The 26,646-nt window shown below is 39.3% G+C and overlaps 1 protein-coding gene across 1 annotated transcript in view; it reads right to left on the minus strand.

The window, feature by feature from the left end:
• LOC142493411 (gamma-aminobutyric acid receptor subunit rho-1) overlaps positions 1-26,206 on the minus strand; it is a 35,887-nt gene extending 9,681 nt beyond the window's left edge. Inside the window, exons 1-5 of the mRNA XM_075597440.1 lie at positions 26,138-26,206; positions 23,653-23,876; positions 22,382-22,464; positions 9,096-9,236; positions 7,209-7,361 (exon numbers count right to left, since the gene is read on the minus strand). Of these exons, the coding sequence (XP_075453555.1) occupies positions 7,209-7,361; positions 9,096-9,236; positions 22,382-22,464; positions 23,653-23,876; positions 26,138-26,140 (604 nt within the window). The 5' untranslated portion in view covers positions 26,141-26,206. The remainder of the gene's footprint in view (positions 1-7,208; positions 7,362-9,095; positions 9,237-22,381; positions 22,465-23,652; positions 23,877-26,137) is intronic.
• Positions 26,207-26,646: the final 440 nt, after the last annotated feature.

Raw genomic sequence — 26,646 nt, forward strand, 5'->3', positions numbered from 1 at the left:
GTGTGATTATTTGGGGCTGCTTTACTGCCTCAGGACATGGATGGCTTGCCATTATTGATACAACCATGAATCCTACATTGTATCAATAGATTCTAGAGGAGAATGTCAGCCCATCCGTCTGTGAGCTGAAGCGAAAGTGGGTCATTAGAAGACAATGATCCTAAACATACAAGCAGACCTGCAAATGAATGACTGCAGAAGAAGAAATTCCATGTTTTAGAATGGCCTAGTCAAAGTCCAGACCTAAACCCCATTAAAATGTTGTGGCAGGACCTGAAGCGAGCTGTCCATGCAATGAAACCTGGAAATTGTCACTGAGTTGAAGCAGTTCTGCAAGGAGGAATGGGCCAAAATTCCTCAAAACCGATGCGAGAGACTGACCAGCATTACAGGAAATGCTTAGCTGAAGTTATTGCTGTTCAAGGGGGTGCCACCAGGTACTGAATCTAACAGTTCACATACTTTTTCACACATGGATATTAAATGTTGAATCATACAGTATGTGGATAAATAAATGGTGAAAAAAATATCATGGTATTTGTGTCATTTGTTTGATCAGGTTATCTTTATATATTATTAGCATGTAGAATAAGATCTAATCACATTTTAGGTTTGAAATATGTGAAAATCCTATGGTGTTCACAAACTTTCTCTCACTACAGTATATCCATTATAGTTAACGCAGGGATTTAACGAGACGTTAGTTCATAGTACGTAAATGTGGCATTTCTCCCATCCAGATCCCTCCCTCTGCCTCTCCCCCCCACCCTCTCACCTTCACTATCCCCCTCCTCCCCCCCTCTCCCGCAAAACCCATATTTCAGTGTCTAGATAGGACTAACACCACCTTTAGGTAAGAGAGGCGTAACGTGAGGCATGTTATGTGAAGCTAACGCAAGGCATTGCTAACTTTAACATTATGTTGGGCCTGTGCTAATAAATAAATCAAAAAACTGTATGGTGCTCTATTTATGCCATCAATAGCTAATAATAAGCACAATTCCTTCACATAGATAAGTCTCTTCTGGTGTAACACCCTGGAGTATCATCTGCATAACACCAACCATCCACTATGTAAATCGACTAGCTGGTCAGGATTCCACCTTCACTGCTGTAAGAATCCTCACTTAATAGTGTCCAAGCATACATGTATCGATGTGGATTAAATGCAGTTACATAGTTACATAATAGATGAGGTTGAAAAAAGACGTACGTCCATCAAGTTCAACCTATGCTAAATTTAGACAACAGATACTTTATCCTTTATCTATACTTACTTATTGATCAAGAGGAAGGCAAACAAAACCCCCCAGTCATATAATCCAATGATGTCTCATAAGGGGAAAAATAAATTCCTTCCTGACTCCAAGAATTGGCAATCGGATTAATCCCTGGATCAACATATTTCCCATGTATACTTATTTGGTATATCCCTGTATACCTTTCCTATCTAAAAAGATGTCCAACCTTTTTTTGAACAAATCTATTGTATCTGCCATCACAGTCTCCATGGGTAATGAATTCAACATTTTAACTGCCCTAACTATAAAGAACCATTTCCTTTGTTGCTGGTGAAATCTCCTTTCCTCCAGCTTTAAGGGATGGCCCCGAGTCCTTTGCAGGGAGAGGGAGTGGCTCAATGAGTAAAGACACTGACTGGCACTGAGAGTTTGAAGCAGGGGAGTCTGGTTCAATTCCCGGTGTCGGCTCCTTGTGACCTTGGGCAAGTCACTTTATCTCCCTATGCTTCAGGCACCAAAAAACATAGATTGTAAGCTCCACGGGGCAGAGACCTGTGCCTGCAAAATGTCTCTGTAAAGGGCTACGTAAAACTAGCAGCGCTATACAAGAACATGCTATTATTATTATTATTATTGTACTGCCCGTGGGATGAATAGTTCTTTTGAAAGCTCCTAGTATTGTCCCCGAATATATTTGTATATAGTTATCATATCCCCTCTTAGACGCCTCTTTTCTAATGTAAATAAATCTAATTTAGCTAGCCTCTCCTCATAAGTTAGATTGTCCATCCCCTTTATTAAATTGGTGGCTCTTCTCTGCACTCTCTCTAGTTCCATAATGTATTTTCTTAGGATTGGTGCCCAAAATTGTACTCCATATTCAAGGTGAGGTCTTACTAATGCTTTGTAAAGGGGCATAATAATGTTTACTTCCCTGCCATCCATTGCCCGTTTGATGCAAGATAAGATCTTGTTTGCCTTTGCAGCTACTGCATGACTTTGGGCACTATTGCTAAGCCTGCTGTCTACAAGCACTCCTAAATCCTTCTCCATCAAGGATTCCCCCAATTTATCCCCATTTAATTTGTAATTCGCCTTTTTATTCTTGCATCCCAAATGCATAACCTTACATTTATCTGTATTAAAACACATCTGCCATTTACCTGCCCACGTTTCCAGTCTCTCCAAGTCCTTCTGAAGAGAAATTACATCCTGCTCTGATTCTATTACCTTACACAATTTAGTATCATCAGCAAAGATGGAGACTTTGCTCTCGATCCCAACCTCAAGGTCATTAATAAACAAGTTAAAAAGCAGGGGTCCCAGTACCAATCCCTGAGGTACTCCACTCACGACTTTAGCCCAACCTGATAAAGTTCCATTTATGACAACCCTCTGTTGTCTGTCCTTTAACCAGTTTTCAATCCAGGTGCATATATTATTACTGAGTCCAATTTTCTTTATTTTGTACACCAACCTCTTGTGTGAAACCGTATCCAAAGCCTTTGCAAAATCTAAGTAGACCACATCAACTGCATTACCCTGGTCTAAATTCCTTCTTACCTCCTCAAAGAAACATATAAGGTTAGTTTGGCATGATTTATCCTTCATAAATCCATGCTGACTATTACTAATAATTTTATTTTCCATTAGGTATTCCTGAATATTATCCCATATTAAACCTTCAAGTAGTTTCCCCACTATTGAAGTCAGGCTTACAGGTCTGTAATTCCCCGGTTGTGATCTAGCTCCCTTTTTAAATATAGGCACCACATCTGCTTTACGCCAATCTTGTGGTACTGAGCCTGTGGAAATGGAGTCCTTGAATATTAAATATAATGGTTAGGCTATTACTGAGCTTAACTCCTTGATGAAAACTCTTGGATGTATGCCTTTGGGGCCAGGTGCCTTATTTACTTTAATTTTTTCAAGTCGCTTATGAACTTCTTCCTCAGTTAACCAATTGTTCATTAATATGGAGGTTGTGGCTTCCTCCTGCGGCACTACTATTGAACTTGATTCTTCCCTGGTAAATACAGAGGCAAATAATTTGTTTAATACCTCTGCTTTTTCCTTATCTCCAATAATCTGCCTACCCATCTCACACTGAAAGGGTCCAATATTTTCTTTTCTCATTTTTTTGTTATTAAGGTACTTAAAGAACTTTTTAGGGTTGACCTTACTTTCTCTTACAATCCTTTTTTCATTATCCATTTTTGCTAATTTGATTGCCGTTTTGCAATTTTTGTTACATTCCTTATAATTCTGATACGACGTCTCTGTCCCTTCTGATTTAAAGAATCTAAACGCCTTCCTCTTCTTGTCCATTTCCTCCCCTACCTGTTTATTTAGCCACATTGGTTTGACTTATTTCTTTTATACTTATTACCCAAGGGAATACACTGATAAGTGTGCTTTTCTAACAATGTTTTAAAGACTGCCCATTTATCTTCTACATTTTCCCTGCAAAAACATAATCCCAGTGTATTACTTGTAGATTAGACATCAGTTTATTAAAATCTGCTTTCTAAAGTTTAAGGTAATTAAGTAATCTGTTTTTTGATAATTTATTTCAAATGAGACCGTTATGATCACTGTTACCCAAATGTTCCAGGCCTTGAATATTTGTTATTACTTCTACATTGTTTGATATGACCAAATCCAGTATTGCCCCTCTCCTGGTTGGTTCCTCAATAATTTGAGTAATATAATTGTCTTTAAGCACCCCCAAAAACCTGTTTCCTTTTATTGTAATGCTAATCTCATTGGCCCAGTCTATGTCTGGATAATTAAAATCCCCCATTATGCAAACATGACCCAGTTTTGATGCCTTCTCCATTTGCAAAAGTATTTTAGCTTCCTCAATCTCTCAGATATTTGGTGGTTTATAGCATATTCCCACAAACATTTTCTTTATACTTTTACCTCCACTGCTAATTTCTATCCACAAAGCCTCTACATTTTCATAATTCCCTTCATAAACATCATCCCTTATAATAGGTTTTAGATCCGGTTTAACATATAAACATACTCCACCTCCCCTTCTATTTGTTCGATCCTTCCGAAAAAGGGAATAACCCCCTAAATTAACCGTCCAGTCATGAGTTTCATCCCACCATGTTTCAGTAATGCCTATGATGTCATACTGCTCCCTTGCAGCTATTAATTCAAGCTCTCCCATTGTATCTGTCAGGCTTCTTGCATTAGTGTCATGGGAGAGGCGGTTTGGCCCGGTATTAAAGGAGTTACACCCCATTTGGCCACCCCCTGCTCTCACCTGGGAGGCGAGGGGTTAACTGGAATGATGTCCAGTACTGTAGTTATGCCCCTGCTTCAGCACCAACTGTGTATCCCCCTGTGAATATGTATTGTTCCCATTCCAGTGTCTGCACCAACACATACACTGGGATCCACGCGGGAGGGAAAGGGTTAACTTTAATTTTGTGTTTATGGCCCTTTGTCCCCTTTCCCGCCTTTGCAGGCTCCATTTTGCAGTCTCTCCATAGGTCGCCATTACAGCCCATGTAACCCCTATGGAGATTCCGGCGATTTGGGCCCGTTATCGTAGAAGACCTGCAGGTGGCGCCTGAGAGGAGGAGCGGCGGTTCCCCATTGTAAGTCAATGGAACCATTCATTTTAATGGGGATTCCTCGACGCCGACCTCCAGGAACGAGTTGGCAGCCATCCAAACCGCAGACCGCAGAAGCAGATACAATATCTAAAAAAGAGCTTTTGATCACACTAGTTCAAGTTCAAATACAATTGGCATGGGAAACTTAGGTTCTAGGGCACCCAGGAATAAAATTCTTTCTGCCCCTAGGAACCCCCACACTCGACCACCACCGGGTCCGAGAATAAAGGACCCCCGTAAAGGGTCGCGCTCGCCACGAGGGTCGCGCCATTGACTCTAATGGTAGTGGAGGTCCCATTGAATCCTATGGCGGTGCCGTCCCATGCATTTCCTATCTAGGCGCCGGCCATATTGATTCTAATGGAGGAAAGCCGCATGGCTTTGAAACGGCTAAGTCCGAAAGTGTGTAAAGGTAAAACCCATATCCCTGGTTCTGTAAGTACCAGAGGGCTGGGATTTTGGTTGCATGTAGTCACTGCTCCGGCATGATTGCATGGCCATTTCCAGCCCTCTCCGATCAACCAGACGGAGTATGGGCAAATGTGAAAATTGTGATTTCCCCATTGACTTTAATGGCGGAGTTGCTCCATTGAAAGCCTATAGCAGCAGAGCCCATTGATTTCAATGGGAGAGTGAAATGCAGTGATTTCTTTTAGCTTATAGCAGAGAATCCTGCATTAAAGTTAATAGGGGATTTTAACTTGTTTTTTGTATCTCCGGTCGTGGAAGGCTGATATTTGGCCACTATGGCAAGGGTCCTCCGGCATGAGGACCTGGCAAATTTCAGCCCGCTCAGACCCACAGAACGGATTATTTTAATATGTGTAGATATTAAAGAATATACTATTTTGCAAGGTTGGTATAAAAGCCCGGGAAAGTTACTGGCTCTGCTTTATGTTAATGTTCAGGAGGGCGACTCTTTGTCTACAACAGCCCCCCTGATCAAAGACTTGAGAACTCTGATTGTGTACAATAGGGCGGAGAAACGCAGAGCCTGAGTGGTCTGTAAGTGCCATAATTCACACCTACAGACAAAGGGTTTCCTGGCCAGATCCAAGTCTGGTAGACTTTCAGGCGCCCAAGGTTAGGGTATGGGGCTGAAACTCCATATAAACGAGTGTAAGCCCTATACCCAGTGTCTTTCGTGATGTCTTCATTTGAACCTGTATTGCTGAATGAATTGCCAATCCTGTACCTGATTGCTTCATTGTCTAACCATTAAGTAAGTGCTATTTCTTGTCTGTTATTTGTATCGTCTTGTGTGCTCTCCTTCTTTAAGGAATAAACTATATTTATTATATCTAAGTCGTGTTCAATTCAACCCAGATATTTGGTGTATATTATGTCCTATCACAAGTTACCGTGACAATTAGCAAGCATGCATTTAAGTTTTTTTTCAGCCTGTACTATTATCTTATCTGCTCCTTCCTTTCTGCACCCACTTGGTTTAGTCTTTAGAAGTTTTCTGCTTGTCAAACTCACACTTGCCCCCATTCTACCCCCATTCTACCTCCATACCACCTTGTATCCTCCTCTATTCCATTTAGTTCATTATCTGTTTCATTCCCTCCCCCCTCCATCCTAGTTTAAAATCTCCTCCAACCTTTTTAGCATTCTCCCCCCTAGTTGATGTTTAAATGTAGAATGATAAACTCCCATGAGAGGGTGATGATTTTCCTCCATTTGGGTGTGCTTCCGATTTCCTCAGCTAGCAGGTATATTAGTCGCAGGAAACTTGGAGTACCACTTACATCCGTATGAGAAAACAAATGGCAAAGAGAGTGTGCAACCCATATAAAAATTGATTTATTGGATCATTAGGCAAACAGCTACATAACGGAGCCCAGGGGCCCTCACCAACGTTTTCTCATACAGATGTAAGCGGTGCTCCAAGTTTCCTGTGACTAATATGGGCCTGTGCTAATGAGCCACAATGGCTGTTGTTTTTGCACATAATTAGCTTTGTGGATATTTATTAACCTCAGGGAAAACAACGGTTGTTAACGATTTTGATAAGGGCCCACTACTAGCACAGAGGTAACAAACCTCTGCATCTGGGCCACAGTATTCACTCACATACTAGACAGTCTACTCCAGATGTTTAGGCAAAAAATAACTGAAGATGTAAGAGGATAAGAAAAAGAAAATGCTACTAAATAGTGCATTAAGCCTTACTCTTGCTTTAGAAATGTAATCTCTAAAAAAGCGATAGTTTTAGGTACATAGCATAGGTAGCCCAGGGCTCAATGGATTCACAACACATTCTTAAAGGGTTCTGCCCTAGAAAATCCACACATCAGTACCAAAATTAGGCTAACTACAGCTTTTCTTTTACCTAGAGGAACTCTTGCGGGGACGGCTCTACGGTCTATCCAGAATGATACCCAGGACAGCATGACCATCAGGGTAGCCGGGAAGTACGTTTGGAGCAGAAAGAAGAAGATGTGACGGCGCAGGGTGAAGTTAATGTAGAGGCGATTGTACCACCCTGCAGATAAAGAAAGAATATAATTCACCCGTGTCAAGTCTTCTCAGATTACAAGCACTTCATAGTGATGTCCCAGTCGTCCGTCAGTGGTTCTCAACTTCAGTCCTCAAGTCCCAACAACAGGTCAGGTTTCAAGGATCTCCCTGCTTAAAAACAGGTGGCTCCATCAGTGGCTGAGTCATTTTGATTGAGCCACCTGTGTTGAAGCTGGGATATCCTTAAAAGCGGACCTGTTGGTGGGACTTAAGGACTGGAGTTGAGAAACACAGCTCTATGTAAGGGCGATTGAACGTGCCCAGATCTTCTAGTTATTAATAGGGGTTTTTACTCAAGTCTCCCTAGCAACAACACAGGAAATATTTCAATTGCTTCCAATGCAATGTTAGTCCTTCACTTTGCTAAATGTATGTTGCTTTTGTTTGCATTCTCCTTGCCCCAGTTTTACAGCTGACAGCCTTTAGTAAATAGACCCCTAACAACCTTTACTGTCAAATGTCGTTTTTTCCCCATTTTTCTTTCAGTTTCCCTACTTTCCCTTTTCCATTTGGACCACATACTGTAGTGTCCAAGCATGTGACCAGGATATAAAAGGCAAACAAGTTTATTTGTATGAGATATAACAATCTATGAATGTATATAAATATACAGTATATGTTTAAGTTGTCAGTCTGGAATATCCCATTGTGTTTCTCCTGCCTCCGAGGCACGGAACATTTCGTTTTTCTAGCAACTGGGCAGTTAGTTGACAGCATATCAATGTTTCATATCAAATTGCAATAAGGACAACATAAAAATCATAGAATATTTAAACAGTGCCTCTTGTAAAGGGAAAGAATGCTGTCAGTTGGAATATTTATCCGTAGCATTTATCTTTAAGAGGGCTCAGTAACAAAGTATGTTCATCGGTATTTCACCCAAAAGAAAAAGGGCTGACAATTTCACAATGAAGCACTGTGTATCTGCAAAGAAACTGAAAGGATTGCAAGTGAACATGCAGTTGATTAAAGTACTGAAATAGCTTAATAATCAATGTTGTTGATGAAGGGCTAGATTTATGAGTGAATATGCTTCTTGTACATTTCTTTTAACGGGAAGTGCTGTCCAGTGGGGACCAGTATAGGTGATGCACTGCTTCTCAAATGGGTATTGAAATGACGGAGGCTGGAGTGCTCAAATGGTGAAATAAGTATCCATTAATGAACCATCAACAACATGGTATCACACAGAAATATGTGAGAGACATCCTCTGATGCATTTCGCGCATGCGTGCACTTTGTCAAGAAGTACGGTCTCTCTCCCTGTGGTTAAAATATATAGAAAGACAGCAGACCAGAAGTCCCACTCCCCAATGCCTGGAAGTAACCTCCTAGATGTCAATCACCAAGGAGGCCAAACCGAGGCATGAGTGGTGACCCCCCCCCAGACCGCAGTCAAACTACAGTAATACAACTTAAGCAACGGAGTTAAAAAATCATTCATAAACATCCGTGAATAGTTAAAAGCAAGAACCCTTTTATCAACCCGTTAGTCAGTCAATTAATGATTTGGATCTTATACTATAAACATAATCACTTTAATAAATATGTAGACTGACCTATAAATCACAATATAATATTTTTTGTTGTTGTGAATGATATAACTTTAATAAAACTAAAAACAACTTGCTGTTTGTTCTGTACTTGTACAGTGTTCTCAAATTGCAACGATACATTTCATATAGTTAAATACCTTTACCTGTACTGCTATAGAAAGCTAGTCTTGTAGTGGTGTGAAACTCCTGGATAAGAAATTGAGATAAGGAAATCCGTTCATCTGTTTTTAAGGAGTCATTGCCGTTCTTCCAGTAGAGCATGAGGTCATCTTCTGTGTAGGCATCTAAGAGTGTGATTTGAGAACAGAGAAGAAGCTACATAGTGAATTTGTACAGCTGGACATTTTAAATATGTTACTGCACCCTCCTTACCATTTGTATCTGTTTGCATTTGTTTGCCCGTATTTGGTATGTCATTCTGTTTATGTAATATACATAACTCTGTACCCCCATTGTACCGCGCTGCGGAATATGTTTGCGCTTTCCAAATAAATAATAATAATACTGGAGTGTGCAGATATATGTATTATTTGAATATAATATTATTGCTTATTTATGTGATGTGCATTAGACCGTTTATCCTCCTTTGATTACAGGACTAGCTCTTTTGCTTAGATCTTAGCGTAAGATTCTGAAGGTGCATTTTAGGGAGGAAACTCTCTAACTTGTAATAGTTGTATGTAATATACACAAAAATGTGCACTCAAAACAGTCAATCTCCATACAGTAGGTGCACTGCAAAGTCAATGAGAAGTATTCAGCGGCAGTATAACCATCTCCAGAGTAAGAAGGTACTCCTGTCTGGTCACAAAGGAATGCTGGTTTCTCACTGAGAAGATTATGCTACTTATCATTTTGACCTGATTTCAATAATATGTGTATAATGCCAAAAGAAAGTGAAAATGCTCTGTCGTGTGTAAATGACTGCAAGAGAGACATAGGGCCTCATGCAGTAAGCGTTGATAAGGGAATTATCACCATTTTATAGCCAAAATTGGGTTTGAGATTCAGTAAGCGCCGATAAGTGCTTGATTTCGCCAGGTTTCGGAGCCGATTATTTTGTTATGGCCAGTCGGCTGCCGATAAGCCTGTTTTCGCCACTGATCGCCACTTTTTTAAATCGGCTGGATTCAACAAAAAAAATCAGCTTATCGGGGCTGATCGGCACTACGAAATTGAGATGTTATGGCCGATTTCTCTCGCCAACTAAAGTTGGCAGTTTGGACGGGAGAACGATCGCTAAGGCTGCCGGAACGGCACTTAGAAAAAAAAAATCTTCTGTACATCAATGGAGTCAATGGAGCGGGGACGTATAACAGTATAGTACTGTTTACGTTTCATTGCTCACAATACAAACGTCATTTGCATTACAGTGTGGGGGGCATTCCCTGCATTGTGTCACGGCTGACGTGTATTATTTGCATAACATTATACTTTTACATGTTTGCAGCATTTGCGGGTCACATTACTCATCATGTGATGATGTGGCAAGGGAAAATACTATACTCAACTCTTAAAGGAGAACCTCACATCATAGCACACATTTTACTGCATTGATCGACAATTGTTTACATGATGTTACACATGTCACACATGTCACACATACACCGTATATTCATGTTCCTTTACATTACACAATGCTTGTAATGTGTCACGCATCTTTAAACGTTCATGTACATCTAAATTCTCATGTTTACATCTACGTTTGGTCCTCCCTATTTTCATGACGTCACTTATTGGACGCTCAATCACATTGCATGTTTACATTGTAACCGTAGCATTACAAGCACTTCAACCTAACTTATACACACATGTACAGTAATTCAGCATTGGGACACCTTGTTAACTCATTCTATAGCAACTATCCTCCTTACAGAAATGCATGCATATGCACACGACTATTCATTGTTGGCAACATGTCACAATAACATGGCTAATTACACATGTTACACAAAACTTTTCCCACATCAATCTCAGCCTTTTTGTCTCATTACATGACTGACTCTTGCGTTCACAAGTTTTACATGCATTGCACATGCAACTATTTATTTGCAAGCAATGTTTCTACAAAGCATCACGTCACATCATTGGCAAATATCATCATTCCCTGCAGAATACACACAACAACTGCACACAGCTTGCCACACAAGTACTTTATTATGTTCATGTAAAACCTTGCATTTTACTATGTCACCTGACATCATTATACCTATTTAAAGGACGCCCATTACCTGCTCATTCACAGCTACTCATTTCAAAATGTTGAGATTGTTTAGGAGACGGAGGAACATTCTTTTCTATGACATGCTTGATGATGAAGACAATCATATAGGGCAAGGGAGGGACACACCGAGGGACAGTGACAGGGACAGTGACGCGGATACGACAGGGACAGGGAGAGGGACAGGCCGAGGGACAGGGAGAGGGACAGGAGATCAGAGGAGAAGACAGAGGAGACAAGTTGTGCCTCGTCCGCGTCTGTACAGGGAGAGAACCCTGTTAGATGGGATGAGTGAGGAGGAGATTGTAAGTCGCTATCGTTTGAGTTCAGCAGCAATCTTAGCTCTTTATCAGGAGATAAGGGGAGATTTAGATTTTTTCACAGCCAGAGGTCGTGCAGTCCCTGGGCTTGTTAAAATGCTGTGCTCATTACATTATCTTGCTTCCGCGTCATACCAGACAACTGTGGGCATAGTGGGCGGGGTCTCGCAATCTACATTCTCGCGGGCCTTGACCCAGTTTCTCTATGCACTCAATAGACGCGCTAGGAATTATATTCATTTTCCTACAGAGGCGACAGAGTGGCTGGAAGTCAGGACTGGCTTTTATAATATAGCAGGGATACCATGTGTGCTGGGTGCAATCGATTGCACACATGTTGCTTTGATTGCACCTAGTCAGAGTGAGCATGTGTACCGCAATCGGAAGCACTACCATTCACTCAATGTACAGGTGGTATGTGATGCCACGATGAGGATAATGCATGTGGTACCCAAATTCCCTGGTTCCAGTCACGATTCCTCTATCCTGAGGATTCACGATTCCTCTATCTTCAGTCTTCCATGCGTTCGAAGAGGGACATTTTGAATATGGTTGGCTGCTGGGTGAGTACACATTTACATGTTATAACACAAAACACATTTTTATTTAGGAATGTTGGCATTGTAGAATTTGATCACTAATGTAAGCTTATGTGTGCTCCATTCATTATAGGTGACTCAGGATACGGAATTAGGCCGTGGCTCTTGACTCCGGTGCTAAACCCTCAAACTGAAGCAGAGGAGAGGTACAATGCAGCCCATATATCTACAAGATCTGTTATAGAGAGGACATTTGGCCTACTCAAGACCAGATTTAGGTGTCTGGACAGAACTGGTGGGGCTCTTCTATACAAGCCTCAAAAAGTCTCTGATATTATCCTTGCCTGTTGCATTTTGCACAATGTTGCACTCAGGCACAATGTACAATCAGACCTAGCTGAGCCTTTGGTAGACGAGCATCCCACCCATGTAGCTGCTGAAAATGAACAAACAGCCAGTGGTGGCCAGACACGCCAGAATCTCATCAATTCATTTTTTTCTTGTAAGTAAAAACAGATATGTTCCAAGTTCTACTTTTATACTTACATTATGTTATCTTAACAATAATTTTTTTTTATATAACCTTCTGTTAGGACACAGATGAATATGGGTTGCACACCTTTCTTTTCTCTGCTGTGTGCACAAAGGGATGTGGCACCGGTATGTTATTGTTGCACAGGTTATATAATCCCTCTTCAATTGTACTTTAGTTGTGTGTATGTGAATACAACTGGGGTAACAAAGCACTAATATTTTAGCATTGTGTTGTTCCTTATGCTAACACAATACACATATTATGCCCATACTCATTCATGCTTCTAGTATGCTTACATACAATGTTATTGGTGCAGTGTAACATGTACATCCATATGATGTGTACACCAGGCTCATTTACATTTTGAATGTCATTAAATATACATGGTGTTGCACATTTAACACCAAATACACACTTTGATGTGTTGTTTACGGTACTGAAGATGGCATGTCAATGTTTGCAATTTATATATTGTTCCTTTGCATTATAGGTATATTTGCAGTATGACTGATCATGGTATGTATATTTGCTGACATCTCTCATAAGATGTGGCTACCTCAATCTTCCTATAATTATTTGAACTAAAAACCCAACATATTGGTTTAAACACAAATGTTACATATATGTACTTTCTGTATCATGTATATGCATTTAGCTACTCTTGAGGTATCATGTGCATTGTATTACAAAATGATTACTCACATTTCATCACATTTTATGTATGTTTCCTTATAATTTCCATTAATGTAATATAGAGGTGTTTGGAGAAAAGGGGATAACTGTACTTATTTGTTTACTTACGGGAGCACATTCATCACTAGCATAGACACACTTTTTAAGACAACTGTTTGTGTCTCTATCAATTGGTGTAGGATCCATGTATAACACCGACAAATGATAACACCAGCTTTATTATGGTAGCTTATATCATCATATTGACTATACTATGTATTTTTAAACGATTAATAAACACCGTAAACTATAGTTAGTTAGGTTAATGAAATATACACAGAAACGTACTTCATAACATGATGGTGATGTCATATTCAGAACATCATGCATTGGAGGGGACCATAACATCTGGCCAGTAACATTATTTGCTACAGTCCCAAACCATTTTATCTACATACCCATGTAACAAGAGATTTTAAATATAAATGGCTACTTGGTTGTAAGTGTCCTTTACATTGGGAGAAGGAGTGGCTCAGTGAGTAAAGACACACACTGGCACTGATAGTTTGAAGCAGGGGAGTCTGGTTCAATTCCCGGTGTGGGCTCCTTGTGACCTTGGCCAAGTCACTTTATCTCCCTGTGCCTCATGCGGCAAAAAAACATTTGTACGTTCCACGGGCCAGGGACCTCAGGCTGAAACATGTGTCTGTAAATCGCTGCGTACAACTAGCAGCCCTATACATGAACATGCTCATATTATTATTATTGTTACATAGTTTCGACAGTCATACGTTCCATTACACAATAGAATACACAAATGTGTTAGCAGAGTGGGAATGGTTGTTATATAAAAAACACACCATGTCATAAAATGTTAGTAGTCATTAAAGAACACTCAAGAAAAATTCAATAGGCACTATTTTGCAACATCATTATGTTAATTAAGTGCTTATGCAATATAGGCATAAGGGTATCACTTTTTTAATTGTTTGTTAATAAGCGCTGCAAGCAATATAAAATTAGTTCCATATGTAGTATAGTAGTCGGTGGCTCCTCCTCACAATCATCTCATATAAAGGTAGACTCTTCTGAAATCATACATTGATCCGATTGTATCTTCCCCGACATCTCTGAAATACAGCAAACACATGATGGTCAAATATGGCACCTTACTATATATGTATCCGTGACAACGCGTTACACAGCTCTATATGATTGTGTACATACACACGTCACTCATTTATATGTTACAACTACAAGTGTACATCAGTATGTAATTTTTATTATCATTTGTAGCAGCCATAACTATGTATATGAAGTGAACGTTGCCTGTATACTGAAAAATGTGCGCGCACATCTTAGTGTGCGCACGCACTTCACGCTTGGCTCCACTAACTGTTAGCGCATGCGCAAAACAAAGCGAACGTTGTGCGTTCAATACATGTAGAAAATACCAGTAAACATCACATCTTTATTTCAAATACAATGAAGATGAAACTAAAATCATTCTAAACGAGTACATCTGTATTCTTTTAAACCAGACGTGTTTGGACAGAAAGGACGGCCGATAACACAATGCGCAAATGCAATACGTGTGACGTCATGTTAAGCCAGCGTGAAACGCACGCTAACACTCCTCCCACTCAATTAACATTCGGCTAACGCCCAGGGTACGCCTACAAACACTGAGCCGCACGCATCACACACTGCAGTTACCGTTACTATAACAAAACATGACAGCCAATAGGCTTTGAGGCGCGCACGTCGCTTGGGGGCGGGACTTACATCCGTAATCCTTTTTAAGGACGCCTTGGCCCATGACAAGGGTCCCACGTCATACGTGGTGGACCCGGTTTTCAATGTTGTAGATGTTGCATGATAACAAAACAGGTATGTGTTAGAGTTATGGAAAAATGTTGCTAATATGTTTAAAGGGATAGGAAAGTACGTATATGTATACCGTCAGCAATGTGTACTACTCTTTCAGGTTCTACTATATTGTATTAGGAAACAATTTGTTTGTGATCGCTACATGTTATGCAGTCTGCAATGTTACGCTGTATCCACGCATTGAAAGTGAAAATGGTGGTTACAAAAAAAAAAAAAATTTAAACGCAGAGTCAACGCATAACGATTGTTATATTTACCATTCTTCTAGAATTAACTCTTCGCCTGGCTGCAACTGGTCGCTCCAGAAATGCAAGGCATTTTCATCCACGCTTGACCCAACCGCTGAATCCAGTATGACACATATCTCCTCCAGGAAGCGCTCATAGGAATCGCCACTGCTTTCTTCAAATAATTGGTCGGGAGGTAGGTTCATTTCTTCGGGTTCCCATTCCAATGCATTTTCAGCTGAAAGGCTTGGTACATAATCATAGTACTTTTGTTCTTGTACAATGTGGGTTTCAGGAATGGAGGCTGCAGATATTGCAGCACGTATCGATTCAAACGGATCAGTAGTAGCGGATACATTGCTATTGCCATTAGGAATAAATATGCCTTTCACGACAATATAAGTGCCGTCTTTCAGGAGAAATTGTTTTTCCTGGGCAATCTTCCAGAAACCATAGGTGTGTTGTAGCTTATCCTGGTCACGTTCAAAAAAGTCATTACTTGATAAAGTGAATCTTATTGAGGAATTAAAATTCCGTGCATGCTTACGGTCTTGGTAATAAGGATATTTTGCTCGAATGAAATGAATGAATTTGGCGTGTGCTTGCTTTCTGTCCGCGACTGTTCAAGATGGCTTCACAGATCATGTACTTATACCCTAAAAGGGGATTAATATTGGTAACGAATTCATCAGCCATGTCTGAGTAGCACAAAAGCTGTGTGCAGGTCTGTGTTATTTGCTCATCAAAATGAATGTGCTGAATGGCTAACAAACTCCTGTTTTTCCTTGTCAAGGTCATCAAAACTAACTACTTTGACTCCTTATTTCAAACGCCAATTGGCTTTGTAAATCTAATTGGGTTAACAGTTGTGGTTAGTGATATGGGACTGTGGGAGAAACATTTCTCCTTCTTTTATCTCGTTTCTGAAAAACATCCCTAGACTTTGAAATCGTTCACATAGTGTTTTTTTGAAAACTAACAAAGACCACTGTGTGAAAATAGTTCTTAGCCAGGCATATCAGTACAAACACACACCTGCAAAAAGAAATGTTTTTTCCCCGCTTACATTTCTGTGTGTATGTGAAAGTCTGGTTAACTCCCTGTCTGCATGAGTTTAAATACGTGTGTATATATATATATCTAAATATATCTCTCTTATAAAAATATATATATATTTATATATTATATTATATTTTTTTTTTTTTAATATTGCAGGAGTACACACAACATTGATGGCAGTAAGTATACCTTGTATGAAACCTATTTAAATGGTGAGAAACATGATTGAATGAAGTAATAAACATTTGTTTAAGCACAATACTGTTAGAGTCTCATACTTAGGATATTTCTCAAACATTATGCCTGTATTATTAAAATAGTGTGCTTTCACAAGGAAGCATGAAGTGTATTAGTTTGTAAAATACATGTATACCAGTTTATATAGTACTATATATATATATATATATATATATATATATATATATATATACACACACACACACACACACACACACACACACACACACTGTGTGTGTGTGTGTATATATATTTTTATACATTCTGAGATGTTATTGAAACAAGAACACACAAATGATTAAAGGACAAAATTAGAATGCCCAAGCAAGGCAAAGGTAAGTAATAATTTACACATAATCCTGCTGTACACGTACAAGAAAGATGTTTGCAGTTACTTATGTGTTTTTATAAATGCATGTGACTAATATGCATATGCAATTCTTACATCAATTAACACACCCAAATGCAATGTTTTGCTGCAAAGTCAATGGCAGCTTCTCTAAACTTTGCAACTGGTTCCAGGTGGACCATTACTGAACAGACGATTAATACATAAATATTTATAACACTATTCATTAATTGAGTGTTAACATTTCCAAAACTTCACGTGTACAAGAACATACTTGAAAGTTTGGAAACAACACAGTCTTCAGCATACATACAATAGTAATTAGATAATGTGAAGTCAACAAAACAAGGCCAAAGACATATTTTCTGAATTATAACATTTATTTTTTTTGTTCCTTTTGCGAGCGAGTAACAGGCCTGCTTGTTGTCTCTTGAATTTTCCTTTTTCTTTTGCCACCAACTTTAGGCACAGCAGAGCCACTTTGAGTGGCCTCTGGCACTTCACGGGCAGGGCTTGTGGGCAGTGACTCACCTACAGGGCTTTTGGGCAGTGACTGTTCACCTACGGGGCTTGTGGCCAGTGATTCACCTACAGGGCTTTTGGGCAGTGATTCACCTACAGGGCTTTTGGGCAGTGATTCACCTACAGGGCTTTTGGGTAGTGACTGTGAGCAAGTTGGTAGACACTGTACAAGTGATGGTTGGTCTGTTTCATGTGTGTCTTTTGTTGTTTTTGACCAAAAACTGGTCAGTAGTAACTGCTTGTATTTTGTTTTTGTGGGCTCCTTTGTAGGTGTCAGCTGCTGATTTTGTACAGATGGCAGTGGTAGTATGTCGTCAGGAACCTGCACAGCAATCTCTGCTACTTGACCGGTAACATTTGGGCCTGGTGAATGAATATCAGATGAATGTGGTGAAAACTGACCTGCATGAACAGATCCTGGCTGGGAGGTGTTGAATTGTGGTACATTAGTCATTCTCCAGTAATTAGCTTGTGTTTGCTGAACAACTAATGCTTCGAATGAGGTGTTGATTTTTTGCAACTGTTTCGGCACTTCAATGAAGACTCTGTGGAGATGTGCCAATTGTGAAACTGTTTCTTCCTGCAGTGCAATCATCCTTTCCAGCACTGTCATGAAGTCAGAATGGCGACGATTTTCTGCTTCCACAATTTTTCCCTCAGAAGCTACAATTGCATCGTATGTCGTATTTGCTGGACGATTTGCCGGTAAAACAGTTTCAATTGGAACGTCTTCATGGTCACTTGCTTCTATTTGTGTGTGTATGGCGGTGGCGTCATCATCATCATCATCATCCTAATCCTCTTCATCATGTTCTACAAATAAATGTACAAATTATTAAATGTCATGTTAATCTCTGCTGTGTTACTATGTAATTGTACTGTGTCATAAGTAACAACTAACATGTTTCCATACGTTTTATAACCTCACATTAAAAACTACCTTGACTTAAGAATAATGTTTGGACTCAGAATGAAATATGAGTGAATGAAAACTTGCTGTAAACTCACAACTCCTACATGATAGTTAACATCACTAACACAATACAAGTTGCCTTACACTTCATTTTCACTGACACTAAGTAATCCTATTTAAAGAAGATGTGCAAAACAAATAATGAACATGACAACATAACATATAGAAGAGCACATATTATATGGCCACCAACTGATACACTCACCTTCTAGGTGTGTTGAGCTGGCTGACCCAGGTGAAGACACTTGTTCAGTCTCAGGTGACACATGTCCTTCAGGGGCAACTATATATAACAATAACATAAGTTTTACATTTACATGTGTAAATATTGAACAAACAGTTATTGTATGTTCTGTATTTATGAGTACCTAACAGCATCATTTCCTTAACCCAAAATGTGTGTGTGAAAGTGAACATAAATAGTTGTAATAACAATGTACATGCCTGTGTACTTAGAAGTTTTGAGTTCCCTAACATACAACATACTATGGTTCTGCAGTAATGCGTGAGGAAAAATACATTAAATTTGTACATAAAAATCATATGTTGTGTAGTGATATCAGTATCATAATGTACATAACTATCATGAGATGACCATTCACAATGGTTATCATGAAGGTGGTCATATTGCAAAAAGTGTTGCTTTTGGTAGAGGATATGTGTGGTACATTAATATAAGATGTGGCACACATGAATGTGGCTGTGACTAAACAAGACAACACATGCAGTGTGTGATAATGTGTCGTTGATAGTAGTTCAACTATAGATATGAGTGAACTAATGTGTGACGTACGGTTTGATAAGTAATGAGTTGTTGGGGCATTTAGTAGCTAAAGTGAAGCTTTCAAATGAGTGTGATTAACTTCAGTTGTGCTAGTCAGGTTGTAAGAACGGTATTCCCTTCCCCAAAAAGCCTAATGAGCCACACCTTTCAATTACTTGAAACAGGTGAAAATGGTGTGAACTAAGTTGCCCCTAAAATGAGGCTGTAATTAGTGTGTGTGCTGAACCCCACCCCCTCTGTTGAAGTGTATGCTGTGATGAGATATTAATTGCAGCTGCTTTAACACAATGGTAGATGAGCTAAATAGTCGTGTGCAGTTTTGAAGTTATGAAAACAATGACATAAAATATGATACGTGTGCCTCATTATGCTGTCTGTATATGACTTAAAGCAAAAATGGACCTTTTCATAAACAACTATAGATGTGTTAGTGCAAGTGATGTTTGTAGGCCGTTGCATGCAATATATTTGATGCATGCTTAAAATAGGCAGTAATGTCATGTTTGTCGGAGTAAAATAAATAAATACACAATAATATTCTACATATTTCTGTTCTGTACCTGTAGCTAGTAATAATTTCTCATTAACATGTGTTACACATGTGTACTACCCTGTTGTTCCCCATCTTCGCCCACCATCAATTGCTTCCACTGCAGCAATGCATTTTGGGAATTCACATGTAAATGAGCACGCAATGGCACGTGCTATATTAGTTACTGCTTTTAGTAGGACTACAACATATATGTCTATTTAGATATATATATATATATATATACAGAATCAGACATATACATATATAGATGCAGGTATGCTTATATTGTGAAGACAGTATAAAAAGCAGTGTAACTATGCAAAATAACTGTAAGCAACGACACGCCTAGTACAGTAATATTTCTCACCTGGTGGAAATTGTGAGGGGTAAATTCCTATATCACGGTCACCAGGTAAGCCTTCCACGACGACGGGAAGTAATTTTGCCCGAAGCAGCTCCTCCAATGGACTTAATATGAGACGTTGTGGTGTGGGCCCACCTCCAGTGCCAGTAGCATGCACGCGTTGGTGTTGTATTTTCTTTTTCAATTTGGACCTAATATCATCAAATCTCTTGTGACAATTCCGCTTGTCCCTCACATGATTCCCACACGCATTGACACCAATGACTATTGTGTCCCACATTTCTTTTCTGCTTGCTGAACTTGTCCGCCCTTGAAAAACATATAAAATATATGAGGTAAATGAATAATAATAGAAGCACCAGTTTCCTACACTGCTAGCTGTTCCAAGAGATAGCAAACATGCTGTTTTATGTGTAATATGTGAAGCACATGAGCATTCACTACTAAACCTATACATGTAAGCAAGGTTGCATTCATATTGTATGCAGTTATGGCAAATTGACCGCCTGTGTTTAGTTGTCCTTGTAAGGCATGATAAAAAGCTGTGTTTCCAGACTAATTAACATAGAAAGATATTCTGAACCCATATTTGCATATGAACAAAACTCAGATGACCTAGGATCACATGTATTTGAATAATAAATGTAAAGGTACACTTACCTAGTAAATGTCCATATATACTGTCATAGTGCTCCAGAATGCCAGTGACAAGAGCTGTATTTTCCTGGTCATTGAAGCGAGGATTACGTGGCTTCTCCACACGTTTCTTCCGAGCAGGTTTAGGGTCAGAGCTTGGTTGGTGCTGACTGGACTCTCCTTCTTCCAATGGAAGAGCCTCCAAAAGCTGCCCACCAGCAAGCACGCCACCACCATCCACCCCATCAGCAACTGCGCCACCAGCAGCACTCCCAGCACCAGCACTCCCACTCCTAGCACCAGCACTCACACTCCTAGCACCAGCACTCCCAGCACCAGCACTCCCACTCCCAGCAACAGCACTCCCACTCCCAGCAACAGCACTCCCACTCCCAGCAACAGCACTCCCACTCCCAGCAACACCACTCGCAGCACCAGCACTCCCACTCCCTGCAACACCACTCTCACTCTCAGCAACATCACTCCCCTGAACAGTACGTTCACTCCGACGCGTACTCGCACGAGTAGCACTCCCACTCCCACCAGCATCACTCTTCCCACGCTTTGCGGGCATACTTCCAGCACTCACAAAAAACAGACAAGAAATGTACAGGCAATCACACGAAACACTTCCACATATAAAACAAGACAAAGATGTAAACAAAACAACAATGGACAAAGCTCACCCAATACACAACAAGTCTCTCCGTCAATATGCAAATGTTCAAACAGCCAGCTCTGTGCGTCTCTCTCTCTCTCACTCCCAACAACACAGAGAATGAATAGCAGTACACGTTGCCTTTAAATATGGCGCGCAATCCAAAACATGCTTGTTTCGCCTGATTCAGCAAGATTTGTGATTGGGCAACCTAACAGCACCCCGCCACGCACGCCGATACACCTGTGTGTGATCGGCTAATCATCGTGAGAGTGGGCGGATTTGTTTTCGGGTTGATTTTGAATGTATTCGGCACTTACTGCATACGGAGAGGAAAAAACGCCAATAACATGACTAATCGGTAAGATTGCCGATTTCACATAATCGACGCTTACTGCATGAGGCCCATAATCTCAAATAATTAGAGCAATTCCATAGGAAGAGGAAGATTTGCCGCACATTGAAGCATATCTCCTAGATTCTCATATAGGAAACAGTTTCTTGGTCATTCAGTAATTCCGATAAAAACTGATGAATACTGTACTATTTAGGATGGTTTCACTTTGAATATTGGAACCATTTAAGTATTTATCTACCTAAAGATTTCCTGATTTCAGAAAGGGATTTATATCTGCTGTGCTTTTGAATGTGGGATTCAATGAAACACAAAGTTTAACGGAGAATCTAAAAAGACGACATGGAGCTAGAATAGATTGTTAATACCAAGTGAGGGTGAAAGTTTCCAATACATGGAATGATATATTGACGTGTAACTACTGTCTTGTTTTGTTGTTATTTTTCTTGTATATATTTTTCCTGTTTCACAAAACGACTGTGTCATGTGTTAACAGCAATCGCATAAATGTGTAGTGTGCGCACATTATGTCAGAGAGTAAAAGTTAGATACTTACAGCTTTCAATCTCCAAGGAGCAACTTTGCGTGTCAAGGGGAAAACGACTGAAGTCCATGTTGCACATCGCTGTAACTGTCACCCTAAAATAAAATCACGTGCGAGTTTCTGTATTTCATATATACTTTTCATTGAATTAAAAAAAAAAAAATAATATATAGATATATAATTTTTTTTTAATATATATATATATATATATATATATATATATATATATATATATATATATGAAAGAGAATTCTATCTTTTACTCTTAGTTTGATTAGCTGGTTCCAAGTAATTTTATATGGATAATAGACAGTTGCCTGTTATAACATTCACATTTTTTAAAGGAAAGTACAGTATATAGTACATAGATCATATAGAGTTAGTAAGCTTTATTTTACAGTATGCTGCCATACTATATTGCATAAAACTATACTATATAGATAAAAACAAAAGCACTGGCCATCTTGCTATTCCAGTTTGTCTGCCTATTTATTAGAGAAAGAGGAGAGAGAGAGAGGCAGGGCCGCCGACTTGGAGGGGGGAGGGAGAGCCGGGACAAATGCCCCGAGCCTGCTGGCTGTGGGAGGCTCGGCCGGCGCTGCAAGTTGGGCCCAACCTTAGGCCGGGTCCGGCTGCTACCCCTGGCGGCAATGGGTGAACGATAGGAATAGAGGGATGCATTCAACAGTTTTAATACAATTGGTTTCTAACAATTATTCTAGTACTTGGAGCTCAGAGCAGGAGTAAGCGTCTAACACTAAATATATAAGATTTTAGACTTGGCTGTCGTTTGTATTTCATTTTATGAGCATGGAGGTGCCATGATGAACCTTCATCAGAAAGTGGAGTTTATGGGGAAGGGGGGGTGGAGGCATTCAGTTGCAATATGTAATACTGTACATACAATCCCAGATTCAAATGACTGGGTTAATGCTGTGTGCATCTTTGAGTGTGTGTTACCCTGCATCTCCCTAAACTGAAAAGGAGAGGATCAGATACCAGTCAAAACACCAACCCACAATTCCCAGAACCTTGTAAGGCTCACATATATTTTTTTTACCTGAATTACTAATAATAAGGTGGATTCACTATATAACATCCAAATGTGTGCCCCAGGAAAGCCAGACTGAAAAGTTTGTCATCCAAATACAGAGTGCTTACACAAGAGCTTAGTACTGAATTGTATGATACTACTTCTCAGATTATTTTCCAAGGCATGAATTGCATTGCATTGAAAATTGTTTTTGGCATAGTACAAGAAAAAAAACCACGTAAAAGGTTACCTGAGACTGTACAGCACTTTTCCATCGGGCTGCACACGTAGCATTATATTATCTGTGGTGGTGTCATGAATGAAGGATCGCTTGGAATGAACGAAGAACATGTCGGGAACCCAAATTTTCTTCACCAATCTCCCATCAAAGGTCATGCTTTGATTGTTCGTGCTGGGAAAGGATAATCTTGCATCTTTCCAGTAGTGTCTGAGATACAAAGTCATGGTGAAGTCCTGAAAAAGAAACAAGCTAACAGTGAATTATTAAGCACAGAAAGAGGGACAGTATTCTGTCACTAACTAAACCATAGTTTAGTTGTAGAGGTATTTCGTTTGTGTCATAGAAGTATTGCGCTGGTAAGTAGAGGTGCAGGGTATTAGTAGAATAAATAACATATTATAGCTTCAAGTACATAAGCACCAGGTGACAGGTTTATGTATTTTGGACTGATTCTTCTTCTGTTTCTTATCATTAAATTGCATGATCTGTGCACACATGCTCTCGTATACTTCCTGCATGGATATAGGTTTTATTTATATTGCGTCCAACCATTTACATAAAAAGCACATAGACTTCAGAATACATGGATTTCTAATACTATATACAGTAGTTATGGGAGTGACATTCGGGAAAAGGTATCTTGCTGTGAAGATTTAATTAATAGAAAGCTTTAAGGATGAAAAAAAACCATAGGCTGATTTAGAACAAATTAGTTTAGATTTAGTTTAGCATTAACCTAATAATAATAATCTGAAGTCGGGATATATGTTTTTGGTATTAGTGTTTTAATTGTAAAGCGTAGGTTGAGGACGGTCCCAGCATTGTTATGGAGGAAGAAATAACACAATCTAGCAATGTGCGAGGAGAATGAGATGCCAAGGCAAGCCTAGCTAATGACTCAGACTGTGTAGGAAGCAATGGGGTCTCCTTGGGTGCAAGTGCACCTTGAGCTTAAGGCAACAAGGGGTCATTCAGAACAACACTGTTATTAAACTGGAGGTGTATGGTCTGGAGTGGATAGGTTAATTTGTATGTCATCTGCACAGAGGTGCTACATGATGCAAAAAGTGTTAATGATGAGTGGTCCTAGAGTATACAGACAGATATAAAAGATATGAATATGTAAGCAATAGAAGAGGGATGTACAATGGCTGCTAAAATAAGTGAATACAGCGGTTTTAAAAGCAATGAAGAAGTAAAGAAGAATACAGAGGGGGTGGTGACTTTAGGATTGAGCAGCATGGAGATCAACAACCACTCTAGTTAGAAAAGTTTTAGTGGAGATAGTATAGAGCAACCAAATGTAGAAGTTCTAGGAGAGCCAGAGACTTGAGAGTATAGAGGTGTATATGCTTTGGAATAAAAAAAGTTCATAATTTTACACATAGTTGTAAAATGTCAATAAGATGTGTTACAAAAATATATAAAATAATAAAACTCCTGTTAAGCACTCAATATAATGCATGCAATAAGCAGGAATTGAGAAAAAGTAGAATATATATGTGTGCTCATTTGCATGTCATTTCCCAGAATTCCTTGCTGCAGTGGAAGCACTGTATGCAAGGTGATAATGGCGAAAAGCAAGGTTGCAGACCTGTCTAAGACATGTGAATGTGCTCACAATTGATATTTTTATTTGAGATAGATAGATATATTAGATATATATTAAAAAGGGAAGGTGCCTCCAGCCATCGAGAGCATCAAATCAAAAGTAATTAAAAATCACAGAAGAAAGCTGAGTATTCTAATCAAAGTTTATTTCAGCAAAATCATAACAGGCTAGCCACATAAATTAATACAGATGTTTTGGTCTAAAAGGACATTCAACCAGACCTGTTGAAGGTCTTTTGGACTGACATCAGTATTTTACAAGCTTTCTTCTGTGATATTATATAATTATAGTAAACATATATTGAACGGTCATATATACTGTGTACATTTTGCCATTTTTGTATTAAACGAGACTTAATATTAGAAAACTTAAATATTGTGAGTGCATAAGGAAGAATTGTCCTAGAAGGAGCTCTGGCAAAATACATAGCTTTTATTCAGTATGCAAAATAAAGTAACAGCATACACAAGACAGTGTTACTTCATAGTTCTCTGGTAATATGAAGGGTTCTGAGCATTGGCTTAAGTAGTATTCTAGACCCTGTCCCTAGTCAGGGAAGTCAGCACACCTGGGTCTGAACAATTAGCCTATAGATCTGCTGGAAATGCAGGAGTCACCAAAGCATATATGTTCTAATTCTGCACCAAAGAGACAGATTTCATTTCTGTGTAAGAGAAACCGTTAAAAAAGAAGGCTGAGAAACTGAAATAAGGAAAACTCAAAATAGAACAAATGATTGCTTATATTTGAGCCTGCTCTATCATATCACAAACAACGTGTACTGATCCTCTTCTTAAGTACACGTTATTTATTGGATATCATGTTTTATTGCATATAAACATATCTTACCACAATCCAATAATAGCCCAACACATGACTTACCATATCTACCTCTGAAATACTATCTAAGCTTTCAACTTGCACATCAACTCCGACAGGAATAGCTGGACCTTAAAAAAAACAAAACGTGTTTTTACCAATAATAACATTAGACCGAATGTATTATAAATACCGCAGTACTATTATTTTTTTAACTACGCTGGTTCATTCATTGCTTAACCACCTCTATGAGATTATAATAATCAGCATTGTTTTATTGATTAACATACTCATATACTCATGTAAGAATTGAGGATTAGTGTTAACGGGAAGGTGGTCTGCAATATCTTACTGCTCCACATCAGGATGGTGGGGTTGGGGGTGGGGGAGGGGGGATGTTCCACTGTATGTCTGCTCCTCAAAACTTCCTCCAAAGGAATTAGGGAGAAATGCCTGTGCTGAAAAAGGAGCACAGCTGAGGACCTGGGAGATATGTTAATTGATGTGCAGAGTATATTTTAATGAGTCACACCTCAGATATTTGAAGTGGGTACGGGTGTCACACCCAACAG

Source organism: Ascaphus truei, chromosome 4 (genome assembly GCF_040206685.1).
Source record: "Ascaphus truei isolate aAscTru1 chromosome 4, aAscTru1.hap1, whole genome shotgun sequence".
Classification (NCBI taxonomy): domain Eukaryota; kingdom Metazoa; phylum Chordata; class Amphibia; order Anura; family Ascaphidae; genus Ascaphus; species Ascaphus truei.